At 38.2% G+C, this 23,849-nt stretch overlaps 1 protein-coding gene across 1 annotated transcript; it reads left to right on the top strand.

The window, feature by feature from the left end:
- Window positions 1–1,221: 1,221 nt before the first annotated feature.
- LOC124363974 lies at window positions 1,222–14,051 on the top strand. The gene is made up of 2 exons (XM_046819244.1): window positions 1,222–1,596; window positions 13,134–14,051. The coding sequence occupies exons 1-2, from the start codon at window positions 1,407–1,409 to the stop codon at window positions 13,898–13,900; spliced, it is 957 nt and encodes a 318-aa protein (XP_046675200.1). The 5' UTR covers window positions 1,222–1,406; the 3' UTR covers window positions 13,901–14,051.
- Window positions 14,052–23,849: the final 9,798 nt, after the last annotated feature.

Below are 23,849 nucleotides of genomic sequence, written 5' to 3'. Positions count from 1 at the left end.
AGTGTCCAAACGACACATGAATGTAACATGTGAAAGTTGCATGTAACACGCCAAGTGTAAGGCGTTCAAGGTCAATTGTAATTAAAACATGTATTAAAAATATAAACATCCAAGTAACCGGACAGACAATGAACAAGAAGTTCCAGTGCCAAAACGCACATGAATGTAACTGTGAAAGTTGCATGTAACCACGCCATTGAGCGATCAAAGGTCATTGTAATTAAAACATGTAATTTAAAATAATACATCCCAAGTACCGACAGACAATAAACAAAGTTCGTGCCAAACGCACATGAATGTAACTGGAAAGGTGCATGTGTAACAACGCCAGTAAGCTTCAATAGGTCATTGTATTAAAACATGTATAAAATATAACATCCTCAAGTACCCGACAGACAATGAACAAAGTTTTCAGTGCCAAACGACACATGGAATGTAACTGTGAAAGTTGCATGTAAACAACGCCAGTGAAGCGTTCAAGGTAATTGATAATTAAATACATGTAGTAAAATAATACATCCAAGTACCGACAGACAATTGAACAAGTTACAGATGCCAAACGCACATGAAATTAACTGTGAAAGTTGCATGTAACACGCCAGTGAAGCGTTCAAGGTCAATTGTAATTTAAAAACCATGTATTTAAAATATACTATCCACGTACCCGACAGACAACTGAAACAAAGTTCAGTGCCAAAAGCACATGGAATGTAACTGTGAAAGTTGCATGTAACACGCCAGTGCAAGCGTTTCAAGGTCATTGTACTGTAAAACTTGTATATAAAAATATACATCCAAGTAACCGACAGTGACAATGAACAAAGTTCAGTAGCCAAACGCAACATGATTGGAACTGTGAAAAGGTTTGCATGTAACCACGCCAGTGAATCGTTCAAGGTCATTGTAATTTATAATACATGTATTAAAATATACATCCAAGTACCGACAGACAATGAACAAAGTTCAGTGCCAAACGCACATGAATGTAACTGTGAAAGTTGCATGTAACACGCCAGTGAAGCGTTCAAGGTCATTGTAATTAAAACATGTATTAAAATATACATCCAAGTACCGACAGACAATGAACAAAGTTCAGTGCCAAACGCACATGAATGTAACTGTGAAAGTTGCATGTAACACGCCAGTGAAGCGTTCAAGGTCATTGGATCGTCGCGCGGCTTCACTTGGCGTCAGGTCGACCAGTCGCGGCAACTGTGTGTCAACTCTCCCACTGTTACACAACAAACCATCGCCAACGTGGCGCTCTCAGGCGACGTGGCGGCAGTCGTAACTACCAGTCTCGCCACCAGGCGAGCAGTCGCCGCCACCGTTGACGTGGATCGTTACTGCTCGCTCGCTTTTGAGGTTATGTCAGTCAGTTTTCAGTGTTACTCGTGATCGCCACGATGAGTAGAGAAGTGGACCTGTTGCGGACAGACCAGGTGATAATCGTGATCAAGAAGTACAGGGTGATATGGGACAACAGTCACGAAGAGTACCTCAACAAGGTCGAGAGGGCGAAAGCTTGGTCTTCGGCCATCTCAGATCTGTTCCCAGACTTCGAGGAGAGGCCGCCAGAGCAGAAGCTAGAATTAGGTCAGTCAATTATAAAACATTTCAAAACGTCTTCAATACTACTCTATGCTCTGTCTGACTATACAATATAAAGTGAGGTTACAACAGTTCAATGCATCTGTTCCTAGCTATGCAGAGGTTCTTGTGATCTTCTTCCCAACAAACTAACCAGACTTATCTTCTCACCTTATCTAATCTGCTAGTTGTTTTGGGTATAGAGTAACATATTACACTACAGGGAAAGTGACTCAGACACGGTGTCGTTGTGGTCATAACTGCTCAGTTAGAACAAGCAGAGCCAGCATGCGTTGCAACTTTGCCGACTTGAACTTCAGAGTGTGCGAGAGAGAGGGAAATACTCGTGGATACTGACGTCACGCCTGGTGGTGCACGTGCGTGCGTTGTTGGATGAACAAAAACCGTTATTAGGTAATGTTGGATAAGTGAACTCGTCTGTCTCACTGAGCCCATTTGTTTATTCAGCAATACTTATTGTAAACATTGATGAAACAGTAAGCGTTACTTTGAACACAATTTACCAGATTTCAACTTCTTCTATTGAACGTAAGCTCAGAATGCTTATCTAAATTTTGTAAAAATTTGTATAAGTTAATGATACAATGGCAATGGCTTATAGAGCCGATAAATTAAAATAAAACTTTTACTAGAATAATAATTGTGTAATAAATATTCCGAGATGATAAATTATCAAAACAAAAGCAAATTAAAATAAAGTAAAATAGAACTAATATTAAAACACACTGTACAGTAACTAGTAGATCGGTTTTGTTAAATAACTTAGTAGTTTCAAATTATAATATTCATACTGTATAAGCATGGAAAATATTTAACTCTAATTTATTAAAATTTTTTTAATAATAATTTTTTGATAAAAATATGTAAATTACAACGACAACGAAGTAAATTTCTAGACAATCAGTAATGCACGTCAGTAAACAAATTACATGGTTAGCTATTTGTAGCATTTTACCCACCTAATGGAATTTAGGATATGTTGTATATGTTTAAGACTTAGATTGTTCACACAGCCAATAGAAATTTAACAGTACCTAAACGTTGAACGTGCAGGCAGTACGTCAGTACAGAATATAGATTGTTCACACAGCCAATAGAATTTTAACAGTACCTAAACGTTGAACGTGCAGGCAGTACGTCAGTACAGAATATACCCCTCCTCCCGGTGAGTTCAAAACCCGAGTTATCTACTAGGTTAGTTACCTACACATGTACACATTTAAAACTTTTATTATCGACATTTCTCACTTCAGCCATGACTATAGTTAGGTACCATTCCCATCTCAGTCAGCTACTTTCTTAATGGCTAGCATATTAATTAATTGTAATATACCACATGTTGTTATAAACCTTTATTATTTGTAGTTGTCATCTGCTAGTAACAATATGTGCGTCAATAATTAAGTATTTTTGCTAATTTATTAATGCTTTTATAATTCTGTATTTTATTGAGAATTCTTACCTACAGATTTGTCTAGAAAGTAATAGAACTTTTGAAATAATACTGGTATGCTAAAAACACGAAATAATTATATATATTACTTTTCAAAGCTTTCTCTTCATAGATATAATTGAAATTAAGGAAATGTTCATACCGCGCTACAATTCTCTCATGAACGTTTCTGCAGAACTCGGACGCTTGCGATTTTAAGCGTGCGTTGCGTTGGTCTGAAATTTGGGAGAGCCAGTTGTCGAGTTGTCTGACGTCAGACTTTGGGCCAAGGTCAAATATAGCGCAGGTTTGAATCCTGCCTGTTACCATTGGGCTTTTTATCAGTACCATTGACCTTGTACTAAATCGACTCAACCTTATTCTGTTTGATACGATCCTCGCACAGTCCAGTGCTCCACGAGGACGTACAGAATAAGGCTAAAAAGCAGCAGAAGAAAATACAAAACAGGGCATACTGAGAACCTCCTGCTAAACTGTAGTCGATCAAAAAGAGCTGCGTCTGGTTTACCTAGAAGTAATCCAGTGTGAAGAGGTGTCCTCATTGTCTCATCAGTTGCACATTTTCATAATATAGGGAATTCTGTGACAGTAAAGTAAAGTGAAGAAGTCTTAGTTAACCAAGCGGAGTTAGGGCTAAGTATCCCTCTCTAACACTTAACCTGGGAACCAACGGCCTAAAGGTGACTTCCGAACCACCACCAATGGCCGGGCAGGCGGGCTGCTTGCAAGGACAGGATCGCTCAGCGGTCACCCATCCGAGCAGCAGCCACGCTCGACGTTGCTTGATCTGGTTGTCTTGCGATAACCGCTGTACACGCTACACTGCGCCATTGGCAAGTGACAGTGTCTGGGCACTGCAAGTGAAATGAAGCTAAACTCAACACTTGCAGTCAATTATAGATTTATGTACCATTAAAGCAAATCAAGGGCTTGATTCGATACTGTAGGAAACTTAGATATAAAAGAGTCTTACATTTTGTTTTCATAGATATCATTTAAGCTTAAATCGGATGCGACGTAGTTTGTGTTCGTTTCACAATAATGGACAAGGTGATATCGTCTTTCAGAAATTCATAGTTATTTTTTATATTTAGATGCAAAGAACAAAGTTCACTTTCAGTTGTTCTGATTGGTTGATATTATGAAGCAACACTGTATTGATTTTATTAACCCACATTTTATTCTTTATTTGTTCTGTTCAAGCTTTTGGCACCTGAAGAAACGTTATCACACGTATTCTATTTGTTTAATATAAGTATTTTTTTATTTTAGTTCATATTATCATTTTATACAGTTTTTTTAGAAAATATTTTAGTGATTTAGATATAAGTTTGAGACTGTGTGGAAATATCCATTTTGGGGTTCTATGAGTTGGAGAAACTGAATTTCGTAAAATATCAAAATGTGAATGGCCATCCGTCGTCCTTTCATTTTCTGACCGTACGGATTGATCAATCTTGATGAAATTTGGCGTCTAGACGTAAACTATGAACTTCTGAAGATTGTTTTGAACTATTTTGGAAGTTTCTCTCAATTGTTATCCTAAAATACTTTTTAATATTTCATTAAAACGCTTTAAAAAGCTCCAAACCACAGTTATATGAAAATTATTCTTAAAAAGTTATAAAAAAATTAATTGCTATGTAATTTTAATCGCCCAATATGAATGTATTATGTAGGCACGCCTATTGCGACCCTTTAGCGTGAATGACTCCACTCACTCCCTTGTTTAAAATTAATGTTTAAAAGGATCACAGGGGTTCGAACAATTTCCTTGGTTGTATCCGACGATTGAAATCTTAGGCGTAAAAGTTCAGGCGTTTTTTCGTCAGGCGCCAAAAAACACATCAAAAATTAAATACTGCGATTTTTAAGAGGAGGATTTAGTTAAAGTTATTGTTTTTTCGTTAAATGCAAAAGGAATCCGTATTATAGTCCTTTGTTTCTGTTGTAAGACTAACCAAGTATTCATCATATAGTCTGCACATCGCGCCAATCCTGTACATCGCACTAATCCTGTTCATCGCGCCAATCCTGCACATCGCACCAATCCTGTACATCGGGCCAATTCCTGTACATCGCACCAATCCTGTAGATCGCGCCGTCAATCCTACACATCGCACTAATCCTGTACATCGCGCAATCCTGCACATCGCACTAATCCTGTACATCGTGCCAATCCTGCACATCGCGCCAATCCTGTACATCGCACCAATCCTGTAGATCGCGCCATTCCTACACATCGCACCGATCCTGTACATCGCGCCGATCCTGCACAATCCTGTACATCTCGCCAATCCCGCACATCGTACTAATCCTGTACATCGTGCCAATCCTGCACATCGCACCGATTCTGTACATCGCACCAATCCTGTAGATCGCACCGTTCCTACACATCGCACCAATCCTGTACATCGTGCCAATCCTGCACATCGCACTAATCCTGTTCATCACGCCAATCCTGCACATCGCAATCCTGTACATCGTGCCAATCCTGCACATCGCACTAATCCTGTACATCGTGCCAATCCTGCACATCGCATCGTGCCAATCCTGTACATCGCACCAATCCTGCGTACATCGTGCCAATCTGTACATCGCACCAATCCTGTACATCGTGCCAATCCTGCACATCGTACTAATCCTGTACATCGTGCCAATCCTGTACATCATCCTGTACATCGCGCCGTTCCTGCACATCGCACCAATCCTGTACATCGCGCCAATTCCTGTACATCGCGCCAATCCTGTACATCGCGCCAATCCTGTACATCGCGCCAATCCTGCACATCCGCACCAATCCTGTACATCGTGCCAATCCTGTACATCGCACCAATTCTGTACATCGTGCCAATCCTGCACATCGCGCCAATCCTGTACATCGTGCCAATCCTTTACATCGCGCCGTTCCTGCACATCGCACCAATCCTGTACATCGTGTCTTCCTGTACACATCGCACCAATCCTGCACATCGCGCCAATTCCTGCACATCGCACCAATCCTGTACATCGCGCCAATCCTGTACATCGCGCCAATCCTGTACATCGTGCCAATCCTGTACATCGCACCAATCCTGTACATCGTGCCAATCCTGCACATCGTACTAATCCTGTACATCGTGCCAATCATGTACATCGTGCCAATCCTGCACATCGTACTAATCCTGTTCATCACGCCAATCCTGCACATCGCACTAATCCTGTACATCGTGCCAATCCTGCACATCGCACTAATCCTGTACATCGCGCCGTTCCTGCACATCGCGCCAATCCTGTACATCACGCCGTTCCTGCACACCGCACCAATCCTGTTCATCGCACCAATCCTGTACATCGCGCCAATCATGTACCTCGCGCTGATCCTGTACATTGCACCAATCCTGCACATCGCGCCAATCATGTACCTCGCGCCGATCCTGTACATCGCACCAATCCTGTACATCGTGCCAATCCTGCATATCGCGCCAATCATGTACCTCGCGCCGTTCCTGCACATCGCGCCGATCCTGTACATCACACCAATCCTGTACATCGCGCCAATCATGTACCTCGCGCCAATCCTGCACATCGCACTAATCCTGTACACGCCAATCCTGCACATCGCACCAATTCTGTACATCGCGCCGTTTCCTGCATATCGCGCCAATCATGTACATCGCCCCGTCCTGCACACCGCACCAATCCTGTTTACATCGCACCAATCCTGTACATCGCGCCAATCATGTACCTCGCGCCGATCCTGTACCTTGCACCAATCCTGTACATCGTGCCAATCCTGCACATCGTACTAATTCTGTACATCGTGCCAATCCTGCACATCGTACTAATCCTGTACATCGTGCCAATCCTGTACATCGTCCCAATCCTGCATATCGCACCAATCATGTACATTCGTGCCAATCCTGCGTACATCGCGCCAATCATGTACCTCGCGCCGATCCTGTACCTCGTGCCAATCCTGTACATCGTGCCAATCCTGCACATTGTACTAATCCTGTACATCGTCGCCAATCCTGTACATCGTGCCTAATCCTGTACATCGTGCCAATCCTGTACATCGTGCCAATCCTGTACATCGCACCAATCCTGTACATCGTGCCAATCCTGTACATCGTGCCAATCCTGTACATCGTGCCAATCCTGTGCATCGCGCCAATTGCATCGTGCCAATCCTGTACATCGTACATCGTGCCAATCCTGTACATCGTGCCAATCCTGTACATCGCGCCAATCCTGTACATCGTGCCAATCCTGTACATCGTGCCAATCCTGTACATCGCGCCAATCCTGTACATCGTGCCAATCCTGTACATCGTGCCAATCCTGTACATCGTACTAATCCTGCACATCGTACTAATCCTGCACATCGTACTAATCCTGCACATCGTACTAATCCTGCACATCGTACTAATCCTCCACATCGTTCTAATCCTCCACATCGTACTAATCCTGCACATCAACTACTAATCCTGCACATCCTACTAATCCTGCACATCGTACTAATCCTGCACATCGTACTAATCCTGCACATCGTACTAATCTTGTACATCGTACTAATCCTGCACATCGTACTAATCCTGCACATCGTACTAATCCTGCACATCGTACTAATCTTGCACATCGTACTAATCCTGCACATCGTACTAATCCTGCACATCGTACTAATCCTGCACATCGTACTAATCTTGCACATCGTACTAATCCTGCACATCGTACTAATCTTGTACATTGTACTAATCTTGCACATCGTACTAATCCTGCACATCGTACTAATCCTGCACATCGTACTAATCTTGCACATCGTACTAATCCTGCACATCGTACTAATCCTGCACATCGTACTAATCTTGCACATCGTACTAAATCTAGCACATCGTACTAATCCTGCACATCGTACTAATCCTGCACATCGTACTAATCCTGCACATCGTACTAATCTTGCACATCGTACTAATCCTGCACATCGTACTAATCTTGTACATTGTACTAATCTTGCACATCGTACTAATCCTGCACATCGTACTAATCCTGCACATCGTACTAATCTTGCACATCGTACTAATCCTGCACATCGTACTAATCCTGCACATCGTACTAATCTTGCACATCGTACTAATCCTGCACATCGTACTAATCTTGCACATCGTACTAATCTTGCACATCGTACTAATCCTGCACATCGTACTAATCCTGCACATCGTACTAATCTTGTACATCGTACTAATCCTGCACATCGTACTAATCCTGCACATCGTACTAATCCTGCACATCCTACTAATCCTGCACATCGTACTAATCCTGCACATCGTACTAATCCTGCACATCGTACTAATCTTGTACATCGTACTAATCCTGCACATCGTACTAATCCTGCACATCGTACTAATCCTGCACATCGTACTAATCTTGCACATCGTACTAATCCTGCACATCGTATTAATCCTGCACATCGTACTAATCCTGCACATCGTACTAATCTTGCACATCGTACTAATCCTGCACATCGTACTAATCTTGTACATCGTACTAATCTTGCACATCGTACTACTAATCCTGCACATCGTACTAATCCTGCACATCGTGCCAATCCTGCACATCGTGCCAATCCTGCACATCGTGCCAATCCTGTACAAATCGTGCCAATCCTGTACATCGTGCCAATCCTGTACATCGTGCCAATCATGTACAATCGTACATCGCGCCAATCATGTACATCGTGCCAATCCTGTACATCGTGCCAATCATGTACATCGTGGCCAATCATGTACATCGTGCCAATCCTGTACATCGTGCCAATCCTGTACATCGTGCCAATCATGTACATCTCGCCAATCCTGCACATCGTACTAATCCTGCACATCGTACTAATCCTGTACATCGCCTCGTACCTCTTGGCAACGCTGGTTACTGATAAGTACCAGTGGACATTTCGCGACATCAAACGGCTCAAATTCGATTAAAAGTTTAGAGAGACACTTCCCCTATGCTAGTGAGGCGTCTGAATATAGGTTGTCTGTCGTGTTTGTTTTGACCTACCGCAACATGATAGGCGTTATCGCTTTCATTATCCTCGAGTGTCATATGTTACGTACACGTTATCTAAGTGCTATCACGCTCGCTAAGTGCACTGCAGTGTGCTATCTGCTATCCGGTGGTTACTTGCAGCAGACGAACAAATCTTCCTTTTAATTGAGCAATTTTTAGTGAAACAACACTTTTCAAATATTATTTATTTTTGGGACGAGGCTTTTAGAAACTAAAGGGTTCATCGGCAGGTAACTCCACAAATTAAACTTAACGTTTATTTTAACTTTTCCTCATAGAACACTTTTCCTTTAAGTCTCATGTTTACACTGCTTAGGGGTGCACTCTCAAACAACCTGACACTAAGGAGAGACTCACCCTACGCGTTTATACACACAATACTGATATGGACAATTTCTAGCTAAGTAGGCTACAGGCATTAGTTAGTTCCTAAAATCTAGATTGTGTAGAACATTTTTCGTAAATTCGGAGACGCCTCGGAAAATACCCCAAAAATGTATCCTATATGGTGAGTACCTTTTCCTGGCTGCAAGAAAAACGAACATCGCTGAACTTTAGGTTTGCTTCATCTCGGGCTGCAGAATTGTATAAAGATTCCTTTATGAAAATATAGTAGCCTATTGGCAGTGTATGTAGCCTATTAAACACGCTTTATCCCTACTAATTTAATTAAATCATTTCCATGAATGTCAAGAAATGGTTATTAATATTTACGAGGAACATTAAAATTTAATGAGTCCGATTTAGAAAACTACTATGTACTGGTACATCCATTATCCTACAAATCTGACATCCCAACTATTGTCGACAAACCTCCTGTTCACTTGTCGCTGCCGATGCCGTGCAGTTGTTATCTGTTCCACCTGAGGTGAACTATTTTAAGTAATAACGTACGTTAATCAGTGGTAAAAAAACATATAGCTGGAAAAGCCGGAAAAATTTCAAAAATTCATACTATAAGCCAAATATTTAAAATATTACGCGTGCTCATTAAAATGCTGAGTCAGCCACAAGTAGAACCTGCGAATGTCCTGTTATATACTACATGACATTTTTGTCTACATTAACACTATGAATGGAAAACTGGCCAGTTCTTTTTTTCCCCAAAAATATTACAAAGGAGGTTTTTTGTGGAAATTTTTATCAAACATAAAAATAAATTGAACTTCAACTCAGAATTTAATTTTTAGTTCTTGGTATGAAAGTTAACAAAGCAATCAAACAAGAGATTAATAGCAATGGGCGTAAACAGATTTTCAAACGGAGAAAACAAATAGTTTTTTTATTAATTTGACTTTCTTCGTAACTATTGTCTTAATTTTTATGTTGCTATTGGACCCCACTGACCAGTTCTGCGTATCGTAGTATGGCAAAGTCAATGTAATACATTAGATAAATACATAATTTCCTATTAATGGGATTAAAATTAGGAAAATTAACAAACTTATTTATGCAAAATCGTCCTCCTCAACCTCCTTTGACTAAACTTGGTTTGTGAAATCGCTTACGGTTTATGCTTGTTGTATTAAACACAATCTCTGCTGATCACTAAACTCAGAAGGTTATTTTCGGAGGGGATGATCTTAAGAGTGAACTCTCAACAAGTGCGTTAGAGGAGATTCTGGAAATGTATAAACTGGTATGATTTCTGTAAATGTTGTAATCTGGGTATATATTGTCCTTTCTGCAATGTAAAGAAACCATATAGAGAATGCAGAATGTGACAGCGAAATAGGAGATAAATACATTGGCACTGTTCAATTTACAGGTTAACAAGATAATTTAAGTAATTCTTTTTAAATTGTAAACAGATTTACATTAAATCTGCTAGAAATTGTAAAACAAAATTAAATAAACACACATTAATAAATCATACAGTTTTTTAAGCCTGGATACCGTGTATCAAAACCTCAAAATCTACAGCATTACTAAACAACAGTTGATTCAAAATATTCAATTCATATTTCAATAGAAGTAGACCTACAATTGAATAATTACTAGTCAGCCGCGGTTACTCACTCGTATTATCTGGATTCTAAGAACACAGCTTATCTTCTAGATTCACTTGAGAGTTCAGTGGCTTCTGTGACTCTTATCTTTGACTCAGATGAGGGAGGCTGGTTTGATCCAGAGACCACTGGTTAGAATATTGCAGGTGAATTCGTCATGAGGCCAAATCTCAACCGAATTAGAGACTGCAAAGATCATTCCTGTCTATAAGAAGAGCGATCCTTGCCTAACAAGCAATTATGGACGGAATGCTTTGGACAACACAGACTTCACCAAAGTTTTCAAAGAATTGTTGATAAACAAATTACGTTTTCTAACTGCTTTTATGTATTGTATGTCCTTTTTTTCTTGAAACCAACCCCAAAATAACAAGTAAAAGTAAAAAATCTAATCTCATGTAATTTTGTATTCATGGGTAGACGACGAATTCAGATCTGTTGTTTTAATGGACAATGGAATTTTAGAGAAAGCTGATTCTGTAAGAGTACCTGACAAACTTTAATAATAAGTCTGCATTAAGTTTGCTTCAGGTTTTTATGTATTAGGTAGTGTTCCCTGAAATTATAAAAATATCCTTTTATGGTCTCGTACATTTCACAAACCCAACTGTTTAAACCTTGGGTTGCTTATGCCAATACAAATAGGATAGAGTAGAAGAAAAAAGTAAAAAACATAATGCATCTGAAAGCGAAGAAGTCTTACAGAAACGTTTTCATAGAGCTGGGACTGTTAACACTATCCTTATCTATATATTTTGAGGTTGATGTGAACTACAGATGCGAGAGTGGTACTTTAAGGAAGTTAAGGAAGGGACATCCGACGGCAGGAAACTAGAGGCAGAGAAACGTATCTGCTGCAGTCTCACAGAACTGTCATATCTGAAAATCTTTCTGCTTTTTGTCAATGTTGATACTGAATTAATTATTCCAACCTATGAAAATAAAAAATTGGAATCATCCAAGGTATCGTAAACCTCGTCTCTGTAACGTTTTAATGGTAAAGCATATGCTTGCGAGTTTTTTGTTCGTAAGTTGTGAGTAAGACTGAATTCAATTTCCGAATGAGCAACTTCCCACTACCGTTATAAGAATACGTTAATGTGATTTCAATGATATTAAGTATGAGAATAAGATTTAAAACTACATAATCTATTAGTAACTGTAATACAATATAAATATTGTTTTCGTGCATTTAAGATATTGTATAACACTGTGATTTGAATCCTATGTGTTTATTTTTAAGTTCTCAAAGAAATATAGCAAAATAGTTATTGATGTGCTTTGCTTGCATATATCCTGATAGAAACCATGGACTAAATATATCTAAAATTATTAAATTTTACTGTCGATAATTTTGGCAAAAGTTAGTAATATTTTGTATTTACATATTATTTTAGATCTTAACATTTGTTTAAACATATTAAATTAACATATTAAAAAATGTATTATTAAATTTGTAATTTAGTAATTATATGTTTAATTCGAAAATATTTATTAGTTTAGTATCAAGGAAAGGGATGGTCCAGAGAATGGTGCCAAATACAGTATACTAGTACGTCAGCGTTTTTTGGGAAATCCATAATATAAGGGTATTAGTAAATTTTCTTTGGTGTTAGTTACTAGACTTCAAAAATATGATTAATAAAATTATTGTTTTATATACATTTAATTCAACATATTCGGCTGCGGGGTCATTGATAAGCCTACCATGCTAAATCGAACTCGTGCGTACACGAAAACTGTTTTATATGGGTATAAAAAAAGTCGAGTAGATTTCGTATCTCCCAGAATAGTGGTGGTAATAGTGAACAGTGTGGTTAAGGGGGTAGGTTTGTACCTTTTTTGTTATTTTCAGAAGTGGTGGTGAGTCAACCTAACAACCGTGTTACTTAAAAATGTTATCCGTATATCAAATCATGTATGTATTTTCCGCTTAAGGTAATGGGTAAATTTGGTTGGTAAATGTTTAGTATATAAGAACTGTAATTTTTTTAATATGTCTCTGTGTGTTGCAGAACTTGCGATGAAGAAACGATGGAAGAGTATACGGACCTGTTACGGCCGAGAGCTCTTGAAGCTGAAGAACCAGAAAGGACCTGAAGCCACCGGGCGTAGACAGTACCTGCACTTCGACCAGCTGCGGTTCTTGGACGGTGTGATAAACAACAAGAGTGTCTCCACAGTTGCGGAGGCAGACGGCGAACAGCAGGAGAGAAAACCCACGAACACACCGAAACAGAGGAAAAGAAACAAAGAAGAAAGCGAAGACAATGTTACCAAACAACCTAAAAAGAAAATGGCGTTAGATAAAACCAAAAATGAAAATTGCGTCCAAAAGAGGATTTTTATAAATGTAAATGAAAATAGAGTTACAGAACTGGATAAAGAATCGGACAAGATGTTTTTGTTGTCTCTGGTGTCAGATTTGCACAGAGTCCCCCGTGATAGAAAGCTGCAGCTGAAGGCGGAGATTCTGCTTGCTATTGCTAAGGCTCAAGCTGAGCCGTCGAGTTGTCCTTCAAACTTCGTGGAAATATGGCAGAACCAAGCGAACACTCCAGTGGACACTCTGCCAGCATTCAGTAGTGAACGAGTCGACCTCCAAAGTGATGAGCGAGACCATCTTGAAGATCCCCGATCTCATGAGCAACCCTCATTTATTAAAGTAGAAGAATGCTCTTTGGGAGAAGAAATAGAAGCCGATATATTTGATTCTGAAGAGAGCTCGATGTCGGCTGCCGAAGGAGTCGGTCAGACTTTACGGGATTTTTTTAAGATCTGAAAGAAAGAAAGCTTTTCTAGAGCTACGTGTAATATTTTTGTAAATGACGGACTTTAAATTAATTAAATTATATGTCGTGTAATTTGTAAATTTGAACTGTTTCTGGTAAGAATCCTCTTCCGTATAATTAAATTGAAACTATAGTGTTTCATTTCACAAAAGGTTTGCTTTTTTTATAAAAATACCTTTATACTGATTGAGATGTAAAAACATAAAATTTAATTTTAATGTACCACATGGTTTTCCAGGCTGATATGTTGGTTTCGATGTAGAGGAGTACCTAACAAGATGCTTATATATCTCTCCACCAGTCTTTCTAAATTGTTCAAGACAAACTATAATAAACTGATGGGACGAAAAATATTTTGTTATATTAGAGTAGTTACCTCGATCCTCATCGGAATAAAGACACTTTATAAGACGCCAGATTTATACCAATTGGTCACAAGTATTGCAACTTTAACGAATGTCAGATAGGAAATCAGTAAGCTTAGCCCATTTAAGTCACAAGAAGGGGATGAAAATTTATAGATAGCTAGGCTTTCGGATATATTCCGCATATCTGGCGTCTTATAAAGTAGTCTTTATTCCGAAGAGAATCTCGATGACTACTCTGATATACCGATTATCTCTCGGTCGTGATCCTGCGTCACTTCTGCCCGAGAAGCCTGACTCATTGTGTCATAATTTGGGAAATAAGTCTCAAGGAGTAGTTGAAGCACATCTTTCGAATTTAAGGTAAACGGTTTATCTGATGATATCAGAGGACCTTTTTAGAACCTGGGGTGCGCTTTAAAGAACACTCTGGTAGCATTCAATATGTGCTTTCTCTGTTCGGTGATAAACTTAACCCGATATCCGAAGGGTCTGAACTCTCCCACCAATTAATGCAGCCATATTTGTGGCAGTATCGTCAATGCAAGAGATGACAAATGCTTCTCTTGGTTTGGAATAGTACCGACCCCTCAATGTATTGGATCGCATTCATGATTGCATACTCGATAACTTTTCCCTGCTTTGTAGTAATCTTAGCCTCGAGACAGCCTTCGATGGCATTAGCCATCTTTTGACAAAGATGTCCGCATTTGAAACTTCCTTCTGCAGGAGCTTGAGCCTCACCCCTAGTCTTCTTTTTCGGTGCCTCAGCCGAAAGCGGAGTGGCCTGATCATCTGTAGAGCGTTTGGCCTTGCCACCCCCAACTGATCCGCTTACTTTAGTGCTCGAGTTCCTGCATATATCCTTCTGTCCTTTTTATTCGGTCCCTTCATCATTTGACCAGGTCCCATTCTTCACCTCTCCCGGAGCCTGGCCATAATGGTCTCTCTTCGCTGAGCCAAGCTGAAGTTAGGTCTCTCGACCATCAGCTCGCGCAGCTTCTGAATCGCCTCCACAATAGTGTCTGCAGATTCTTTACTTATTGGATTCCTGCTCCTTTGCACAGTCCATGACTATCTCGGATGTTGCGTAAGCGTCACAAGAGCAACTGAAACCTTAAGTGTTACAGTGAGACTCGATCCATTTGGATCCTGAACCAGTAATGATAGTACTGGTTCTTTAGATACTCTGTCTCTTCATCGTCAAGTGCTGAGGATAATTCAAAGTTCCCACGGGAAGCTTCGGAACTTCGGAGTGGCTCCGTTAAATTTTCCTTTTAAGGGGCCGAAAATATGCACCTCATCGGCCTGGGTTCAGTCATTGGGACTGGGCTGTAAAAGAAGAGGACAAGGAAGATGTAGAGTACTTCAACAGGAAAGAGAAGAAAAATGGTAGTCTAGGCAATTAATCTCACCCTGGATATTGACCGAAGAAGCTACGTAAATTTGTTATTATTTTGACAGTATAATCTTGATCAAGGCAATCAAGATCAGTGTTCAAGTAGTCAATACTCTATAATCTTTTAGTTCTGAAGTTCATTTATTTGGCTGATTATAATGATCAATGCATTAAGTAGCCGAATTCTAACATTATTTATGCAATAGTCATTACGTGACTGATGGGCAAGTTGATTTAACCCTTTACTTAGCATACATCTATTTAGATACATCATCCTGACTGTGTCTACTTTTAGCAATGTCACACTCACTACGCATTGCCGAGTAAAGAGTTAACGTGTTGGGTTAAGGAAACAGTGGGACCTAAGTTACTCAACTATGATGTAAAGTTGGTTTAAAACGCGTGTTATGTATGATTATTTTGCTTACTAAACAGAAAAAACAGGATAGACGAACTAAACAAAAGTGGGACAAGTTGAACACAAGGAGTCACTTAGTATGCAGCTCATGTATAGAGAGGAGTATTTGGGTGTAGCACGGCACAAGTAGGGTGGGGTGTGTCGACTGTATCTGCCCTTACATTGTGACCTTTGCGGCACCATACTCGTATATATGGAGCCTTTGATGTTATATTTGTGTCCTCTTTATTCCACCACTATTGAATATCAGTTGTGAATGTAGAATAAGCGGAGATAATTGTAAGCGCATGACGAGTAATTAGTGCCTTCATCGTTGTATTAAATGAATTACAATCTAATTTTAGATGTGTAATGCACATGCAATTTTTTGTATTCCTGGACATATCGTATATCATAAAAGTTTCTTTATACTACATTTTTGAGCGGTAATAATTTTCAAATTTACCTTGAGAATGTATGACAACATCCCTTGAGGACTCTCACCTGACTCGTAAATGGTGAGAAATTTAACTCTCACCTCCCTCGTAAGTGTGAGAAAATCAATCCTCAACTCCCTCGTAAGAAGTGAAAAATTCAACTCTCACCTCCCTTGTAAGTGGTGAGAAACTCAACCCTCACCTCCCTCGTAAGTGGTGACAACTGAAACCTCACCTCCCTTGTAAGAAGTGAGAAACTCAACCCTCACCTCCCTTGTAAGTGGTGAGAAACTCAACCCTCACCTCCCTCGTAAGTGGTGAGAAACTCAACCCTCACCTCCCTCGTAAGTGGTGACAACTGAAACCTCACTCCTTGTAAGAAGTGAGAAACTCAACCTCACCTCCCTTGTAAGTGGTGAGAAACTCAACTCTCACCTCCCTCGTAAGTGGTGAGAAACTCAACCCTCACCTCCCTCATAAGTGGTGACAACTGAAACCTCACTCCTTGTAAGAAGTGAGAAACTCAACCCTCACCTCCCTTGTAAGTGGTGAGAACTGAACCCTCTCTCCCTGTAAGAAGTGAGAAACTCAACCCTCACCTACCTCGTAAATGGTGAGAACTGAACCCTCACTCCCTGTAAGTGGTGAGAATTTACCATTCACCTCCCTCGTAAGTAGAGATATGGTATTCAAAATGGATATCGTTTGACAAATGTAGAAATTAATTATTTTCACAATTCTTCTTCTTTCATCAAAACGCTTAAAACGAGATTTTATACGAAGGTGATACTGAAAAAAACTCTTTATTTACGTTACGAACTCTGATGTTTGGGTAATGGATAAAACAATTAATTAAATTTTTCAAGAACTCCGTAATACAAGTTCCATCTTTATCCTCTTTTATATTAGAGTATCATCCACATGGACTCGTTTTAGGGCCATTGACATCCATATATATCCGTATCATTAGTCAACAACACGCGAGATGGAGTCGGCCTAGGGCAAAATTTATTCCTAATTGAATTTTTGAAACTCAAAACTTCCAAACGGATTTATAAAGGTTTTTTAGCTGTTAAAATAATTGGTAGGGCTTTGTCGCAAACCATCTAGTTTTTTAAATTTTCACTTCCATGAGCTATAGAGATACCTTTCAACATTGAAGTTGAATGAATCTGTCGCTCCACAATGTTATCCTGTATAGAAAGATCTACTCGAACTCGCACTTCTCCATTTTTCAATAGACCCTTTCAAGCAAACTGTGATAGCTCTAAGTAAAAGCATCACAAAATGATTTGTGTATACTGAATACTATTATTAGCGTCTTAAGAGGCAAGTTTCAAAATCTATCACTTAAAAACACTTAACCCATCTACTGTAGTCTTTAACTTGAATGTGATAGGATTTGGCGTTTTACGTTAAAAATCTATTATTAACCTTACAGTGGATATTACCATAATAGTTTTTATTTTGTGAATAAATGCATCAATACTATTATGTGATTTGAATAGGATTTTTACTAATTGCACAATATTTATTTACTATTTTCCACAAACTTATTTTGTAATGGTCTGTTAGTTAAATAATTTTATCTTCCTGAGCGTATGTAGGACTTTGTGTGCAATGCATGTGAGTCCTTTTTTCTAAATTTGCAGTGTATGCAAGAGACGTCAAGGTCTTGGTTTTGTCCCAATAATAACTAATCTAAATTTGTCACTTCTTACTGTGTCGAAAAATTGCTTACACAATAAAATTTTTTAAATGTTTCTGCCTTGCTGTTGAGAGTCAGAAGATGAAAGACCGAAACTGCCAATAGTACGCATCCGTCAGTACAGGAGATTTGAAAGGGGCGGAGCTTTGTCGTGATTGGCTGAAGTTCAACCAACCAAAGGCCATCCAATATCAATACTGCTTTTGTATCACAAAAGTCCAGCTTTCAACAATTTCACACTAACTGATTCTCTACTGAAGCTATTTTAATTATTAATTATTACTGAGGTTTATCTATTATCCTTGGTTATTATTTCTTTACATGCCGATGAGTTGCAAGATTTCATTATGGAACGTTTTCATTTATGTGATCCCGCAAAAAGTCTTTTTTGATAACGTTTGTGACTTCTACATGTCGAAACGTCCTGGGAAGTCAGTCAGTGTGTATGTGGAATACAGCAAATTGTATATGAATCAGAAACACACACACGCACACACTTACGCGCGAGGGCGCGTGCGCGCGCTTAACATTATAGTAAACAGTATTGAACAGAATAATAATGTAGGAAAATATTGAAAAAACTGAAAATGAAAGAATTGAAGTCAATCCTATGAGAGAATTAGTTTTAATAGTTATTTATTTCAGATATTTAATTAACATCTAAAATTAGCTAAGACGAAAAATAAATTTCATGTTATACATATCCATTGATGTATTTCCAACCCCCAGCGTCCGGGCCGAATGCTGCGCATCACAATAGTGGGAGTAGGTAGTACAGGGAGCTCATTTACTAATTATTTTGTTGAAGCGCTCCCGACGGTAATTTATTTACTGAAAGCGTCACAGGTAAATGAATCACATAAACAATTAGAGTTTAATTAAACACGGGGTGAACAGGTAAGCGGAAAGGTATGAGGGTATCAGGCAGTCAGAGGAACCTAGGGGAGGCGGGATCAATACCGGGGGTTGACGGGTCGGGGTGGTCCTGCATGCTGATACAGAGCAGTGTGCATCAGGCGTGGTAGGTATCAGGGGTCGACTCGGTTCTTGGCTACAATATTGTTATCTCTGCTGACGATGTGCTCGGTCTGTTGGCTGAGCGTCAGCTAAGCCTGCCCAACAGAGTTGTCAGTCTGACAGAGCTAAAACCTGAGATTTTGCTCAAAGTTTCACAACGAAAAGTTCAGTTTATATTGGAAAGGTTTAAGAGAAAGGAAGTTTTAGGGTAAAACAAATCTCGTCAATAGAAGTACTAGGCTATCGAGATATATTTCCACAATTAAGGGAATAATAAAATAAAACATTGTTTTGAAAGAATATATTAGTGACTTTTGGACTTTAATGCATTGTGTACCGGTCAAATCAATTGGGTAGTCAATTACTTTGGCATACTAGCTGGAATAGTGACGATTTAAGAATTGATCTGGGGTATCTAATTTAACATCAAATCTTTTGCGATTGATTAAACTGACTGATACTTTGCATCAATATTAGTCATGTCGTATGTCGTAACATAAAAATATAGTATATAAGTAAACTTCCGGCAACAGTTATTTAAGAGAAACGATACTTCAAATTTGGAACAAAAATATTTCTTTAAAAAAGTCAAATAAACAAGGTAAACAGCTGAAATGTGTTTTCATTAATTATCTTGTTAGTGTTGTGTCACAAATGTATCTGGTGTTAAATGAGAATCATTCTTTTAAAATAAACAAAAAAGGGTCTATCAGTATACAGGAGAATAATTAATGAGTTTTAATTAAATTGAATGTTTCAATATTGTGTAACAAATTGTATTAAACACATTTAAAAATCCGACACCAAACGAGTCTACTGTTGGGTTTAGAAGCTTATCTTAGTCCTGATAAGGCGCCAACATGTAGAACGACTGTATTATGGATTCACCAGGTTTCTAAAATCTTCTGATTTCTTAATGTGTCCTGCCTATTGAAAACCTCAACTGGTATATTCCAAATTAGTTTTACTGAAACCCTAGAACCCTTTACTCTCTAGTATAAAGACGTATGGTTTATACTAGATATGTGTTGTAATTTCCTTCCCAAAGAATAAGCTTGGGTCCTGGGAACCTAAGGAATACGGAATACCAAGGCGTCTGTAAATTGGCCACGTAACAAATAACCGGGCAGGACATTCAGCCTGTTACAGGACCAAATATACATCTAGTATATAATTAATCTAAAAAGGATAGAATACTACAGAGCTCCATGGAATGAAGTTAAAGCTTATGTCGTTAAGAAAATTTTCAAATCTGTCACTTTTTCAAGATCGCATAGTGCTGACGTCAGTTTCTTACGTCTAAAAATGTCTCATATCTCAAAAATGCTGACGTAAAAGAAAAAAAACTAAACGATGTCTTATTTTACCAGGTGAAGTTAGGGCTAAGAAGCCATCTCTAATACTTAACCTGGGGAACAATGTCTTAAAGGTGACTTCCGAACCACCACCAATGGCCGGGCAGGCGGGCTGCTTGCAAGGACAGGATCGCTCAGTGATCACCCATCCAAGCAGCGGCCACGCTCGACGTTGCGTTGCTTGATTCGGTTATCTTGCGATAGCCGCCGTACCCGCTATACTGCGCCATTCGCTGACAGGATATAAATAGGAGAGCATTCTCAAACGTAGCCTAATAAGTCGTATTGAATTTCAAGGCCTGTTGGGCCGCTGTTGTTAGATGAAACAGAAGTAACTTTTCGAAACCTAGTTCAACTTCTTACCTATAAAATACTTTTTAAAAGTAAAGAGACCAATGTCCAGTATTGTTGAGTCCTAAATAAAATTTTCGTAAGTGAAAAGCTCAATTTCAATTATCGAGTACTATAGAAGATAAAATGGTTGTCCTTGACTAAATTAATATATTTAATTTTTAACTTAGTTTTTAGTAGTTTAAGTTAGTAACAATTTTAAAAATATACTACATATAACTTTATTCCATTATTGAAGTTTCCTAGACAACACTAATTAAATCGGCAAAAATTATAAAAAGTATAAGCAAATTTTTATGAAAACTTACTCACTTACAGGCAACGTTTTATAACTCCATTCTAGAAGTGTTCTAGAGATCAGTATCGTTGCATTTTTCCGCCTTCAAAGATGGGGTTTTTGCAACGAAAATAACTGACCTTGTTGATGTAATATCAAAAAATGTGTGAGGAAAAAAGTACGGATTTAATGGCCAAAGAAATTAAACCTTCACAACTTTTTTTATATAAACCACAATGATTATAATGGATTTTCTTTACATTTTTTGACCTGATTTAATTTCAACAGAGGGTGAGAAAAGAACGGTAAAATGTCTAATATTCAACATTTTTGACTCATGAATAACTTTTTGCAAGTTTAAAGTTTAATGTCAGTAAGTCACTCCCTAAATTATTTTTTATTTCACAGTTAAGTCTTGAAAAATATATTTATAAAAAAACAGTTCTGATAAGTCAAAGTTAAAAATAATAGTCTCTCATAACTTTATTTCACTAATCGGATTTTGCTACTCAAAAAGTGGGTAAAAAATTATTCATAAAACCCAAATTTTGAAGAAAACTGTTGTAGTATGGTTAAACGCACACATATCCCCACTCTCTTACAGGCACAGTTGTCAAAACCATGATCATAAAGAAATGATTGTAATGGAGTTTTTGCGCAACCATAAATAATGTGGCCATGAATACTTCTGAACACTAACACTGTAACAATCACTACTAATACTCCTCTACTGTCAGTGTATTGTAAATAACTCATACGCTTTCATCAACTCCCAATTCAGTATTAACTTCTGGAGATAAAATATGAACTTCATTGAAGGAGGAGGAGGTCTTCTTATTGGAAATATAAATTTTCTATTATTTTATAAAAGAAAACTCACAATTATTTTATTTTTATTATTATTTTATTTTATTTTACTTTTAACCATATAAATTTTGTATTAAGTTTTACTCAGCTCATATTTGTTGTTGATTCACACCTGATGATGGCATATTCGATGTCGAAAGACCTCGTGTTAAAATATAAAAATTATTGGAGAATTGTGAGTTTTCTTTTATAAACTAATAGAAAATGAACTTCTTTGTTTTCAGTTGAGAGCAGTTACACTGTACGCAATTCATAGTTTAATCCAGTGTATGGATTTCGATATCACTTGGCTTGAGGGAAATTCTGGTTTTACAGAGTTTTTGCTTGGTCTGAAACGTCTTATAAAGAGATCAGTGTTGAATTTCATGGTTTATTCAGACCGACTTATTATATATTGTATAATATATAATAAGTATATAGTAATATATGATATGGTCAATTGCATAAGAATTTCTTTTTGGAGACCTAGATATTTAAAATATCTTGTTATTTAAAAGCAATAGAATTGAATAAAAAAGTTTTTTAGTACTAAGAAATATTTATTAACACTTAATATTCAAATAATCCAGTTATTTGTTTTCAGTTGAGAGCGGTTAGGGCCTACACTGTACGCAATCCATAGTTAACCTCCGAGAGCTGCCTATGAACTTTCTGTTCTAGAAGTGTATGGATTTCAAAATCACATGACGCGGGAAATTCTGTTTTTACAGCGTTTTTGCTTTGAGGGTCTGAAAAACGTCTTTTAAAGAGGTCAGTGTTGAATTTTAAGGTCCAATCATATCAACTGTAATTATATATATTGTATAATATATAATAAGTATATATTAATATATGATTTGATGGGAGTGCTGATGGCCGAGCGGTCTAAGTCGTTGGACTTTGGGTCTGAGTTAGAGATAGCGCAGGTTCAAATCCTGTCTGTGACCATTGCACTTTTTATCAGTACCATCGACCTTGTACTGTATCGACTCTCCCTCTTGTTCTGTTTGATAGGACCCTCGCACAGACCAGTGGCCCATGAGGACGAATAGAATAAGGCTTAAAAGGGGATCGGTCTCTCCTTTTTATATAAACAAATTAAATAAGAATTTCTTTTTGGATACCTAGATATTTGACTGCCTTGTTATTTAAAAGCAATAGAAGAGAATAAAAACGTTTTTTAGTACTAAGAAATATTTTTTAACACTTAATATTAATATTCAAATAATCCAGTTAAACATTAAAAAAACGATCACATCCTCAATATTTGACGTATAAACCTCAGACTATGACTGCGGGTTACGTATGAAAATAAAATAAAAAATCAATGCAGCAACACCACGAAGGTTTTTCTAATCGAAAGGATATTAAGGTCCAGCAGTCAATTATTGATAGCACGGGGTTCCGACATAGGACGCGAGCGCCAGCCAGCTTGTTGTGGAGTGAAGGGTCTTGTTTACCGTTTCGGGCCCTGTTGTTTACTATAGGGACGGGACTATTTAATTTCATGAGCTTCCTCCCACGCCACAGTTTAGGAGGGAATTTGACGGCAACTTCCCTTACCGATTGTACATAAATTATGATAATTAAAATACATTTACTGTACATCTCTTTTTACTTTTTATTCTGGTTACTTTTTATTCTTATCGAATGATGGGATTTTATGACATTAGAAAATAAGTCATTTATGTGCTGAAACTACAGGATATTTTGTATTTTAAAAGATGATTGAGTATGAACTTTAGTAGAAATTAAGCAATACAAAATTTTAGTCCGAAAAGTTTCAT

Source organism: Homalodisca vitripennis, chromosome 5, assembly GCF_021130785.1.
Source record: "Homalodisca vitripennis isolate AUS2020 chromosome 5, UT_GWSS_2.1, whole genome shotgun sequence".
NCBI lineage: Eukaryota > Metazoa > Arthropoda > Insecta > Hemiptera > Cicadellidae > Homalodisca > Homalodisca vitripennis.
This window is presented reverse-complemented; position numbering and strand designations above follow the sequence as displayed.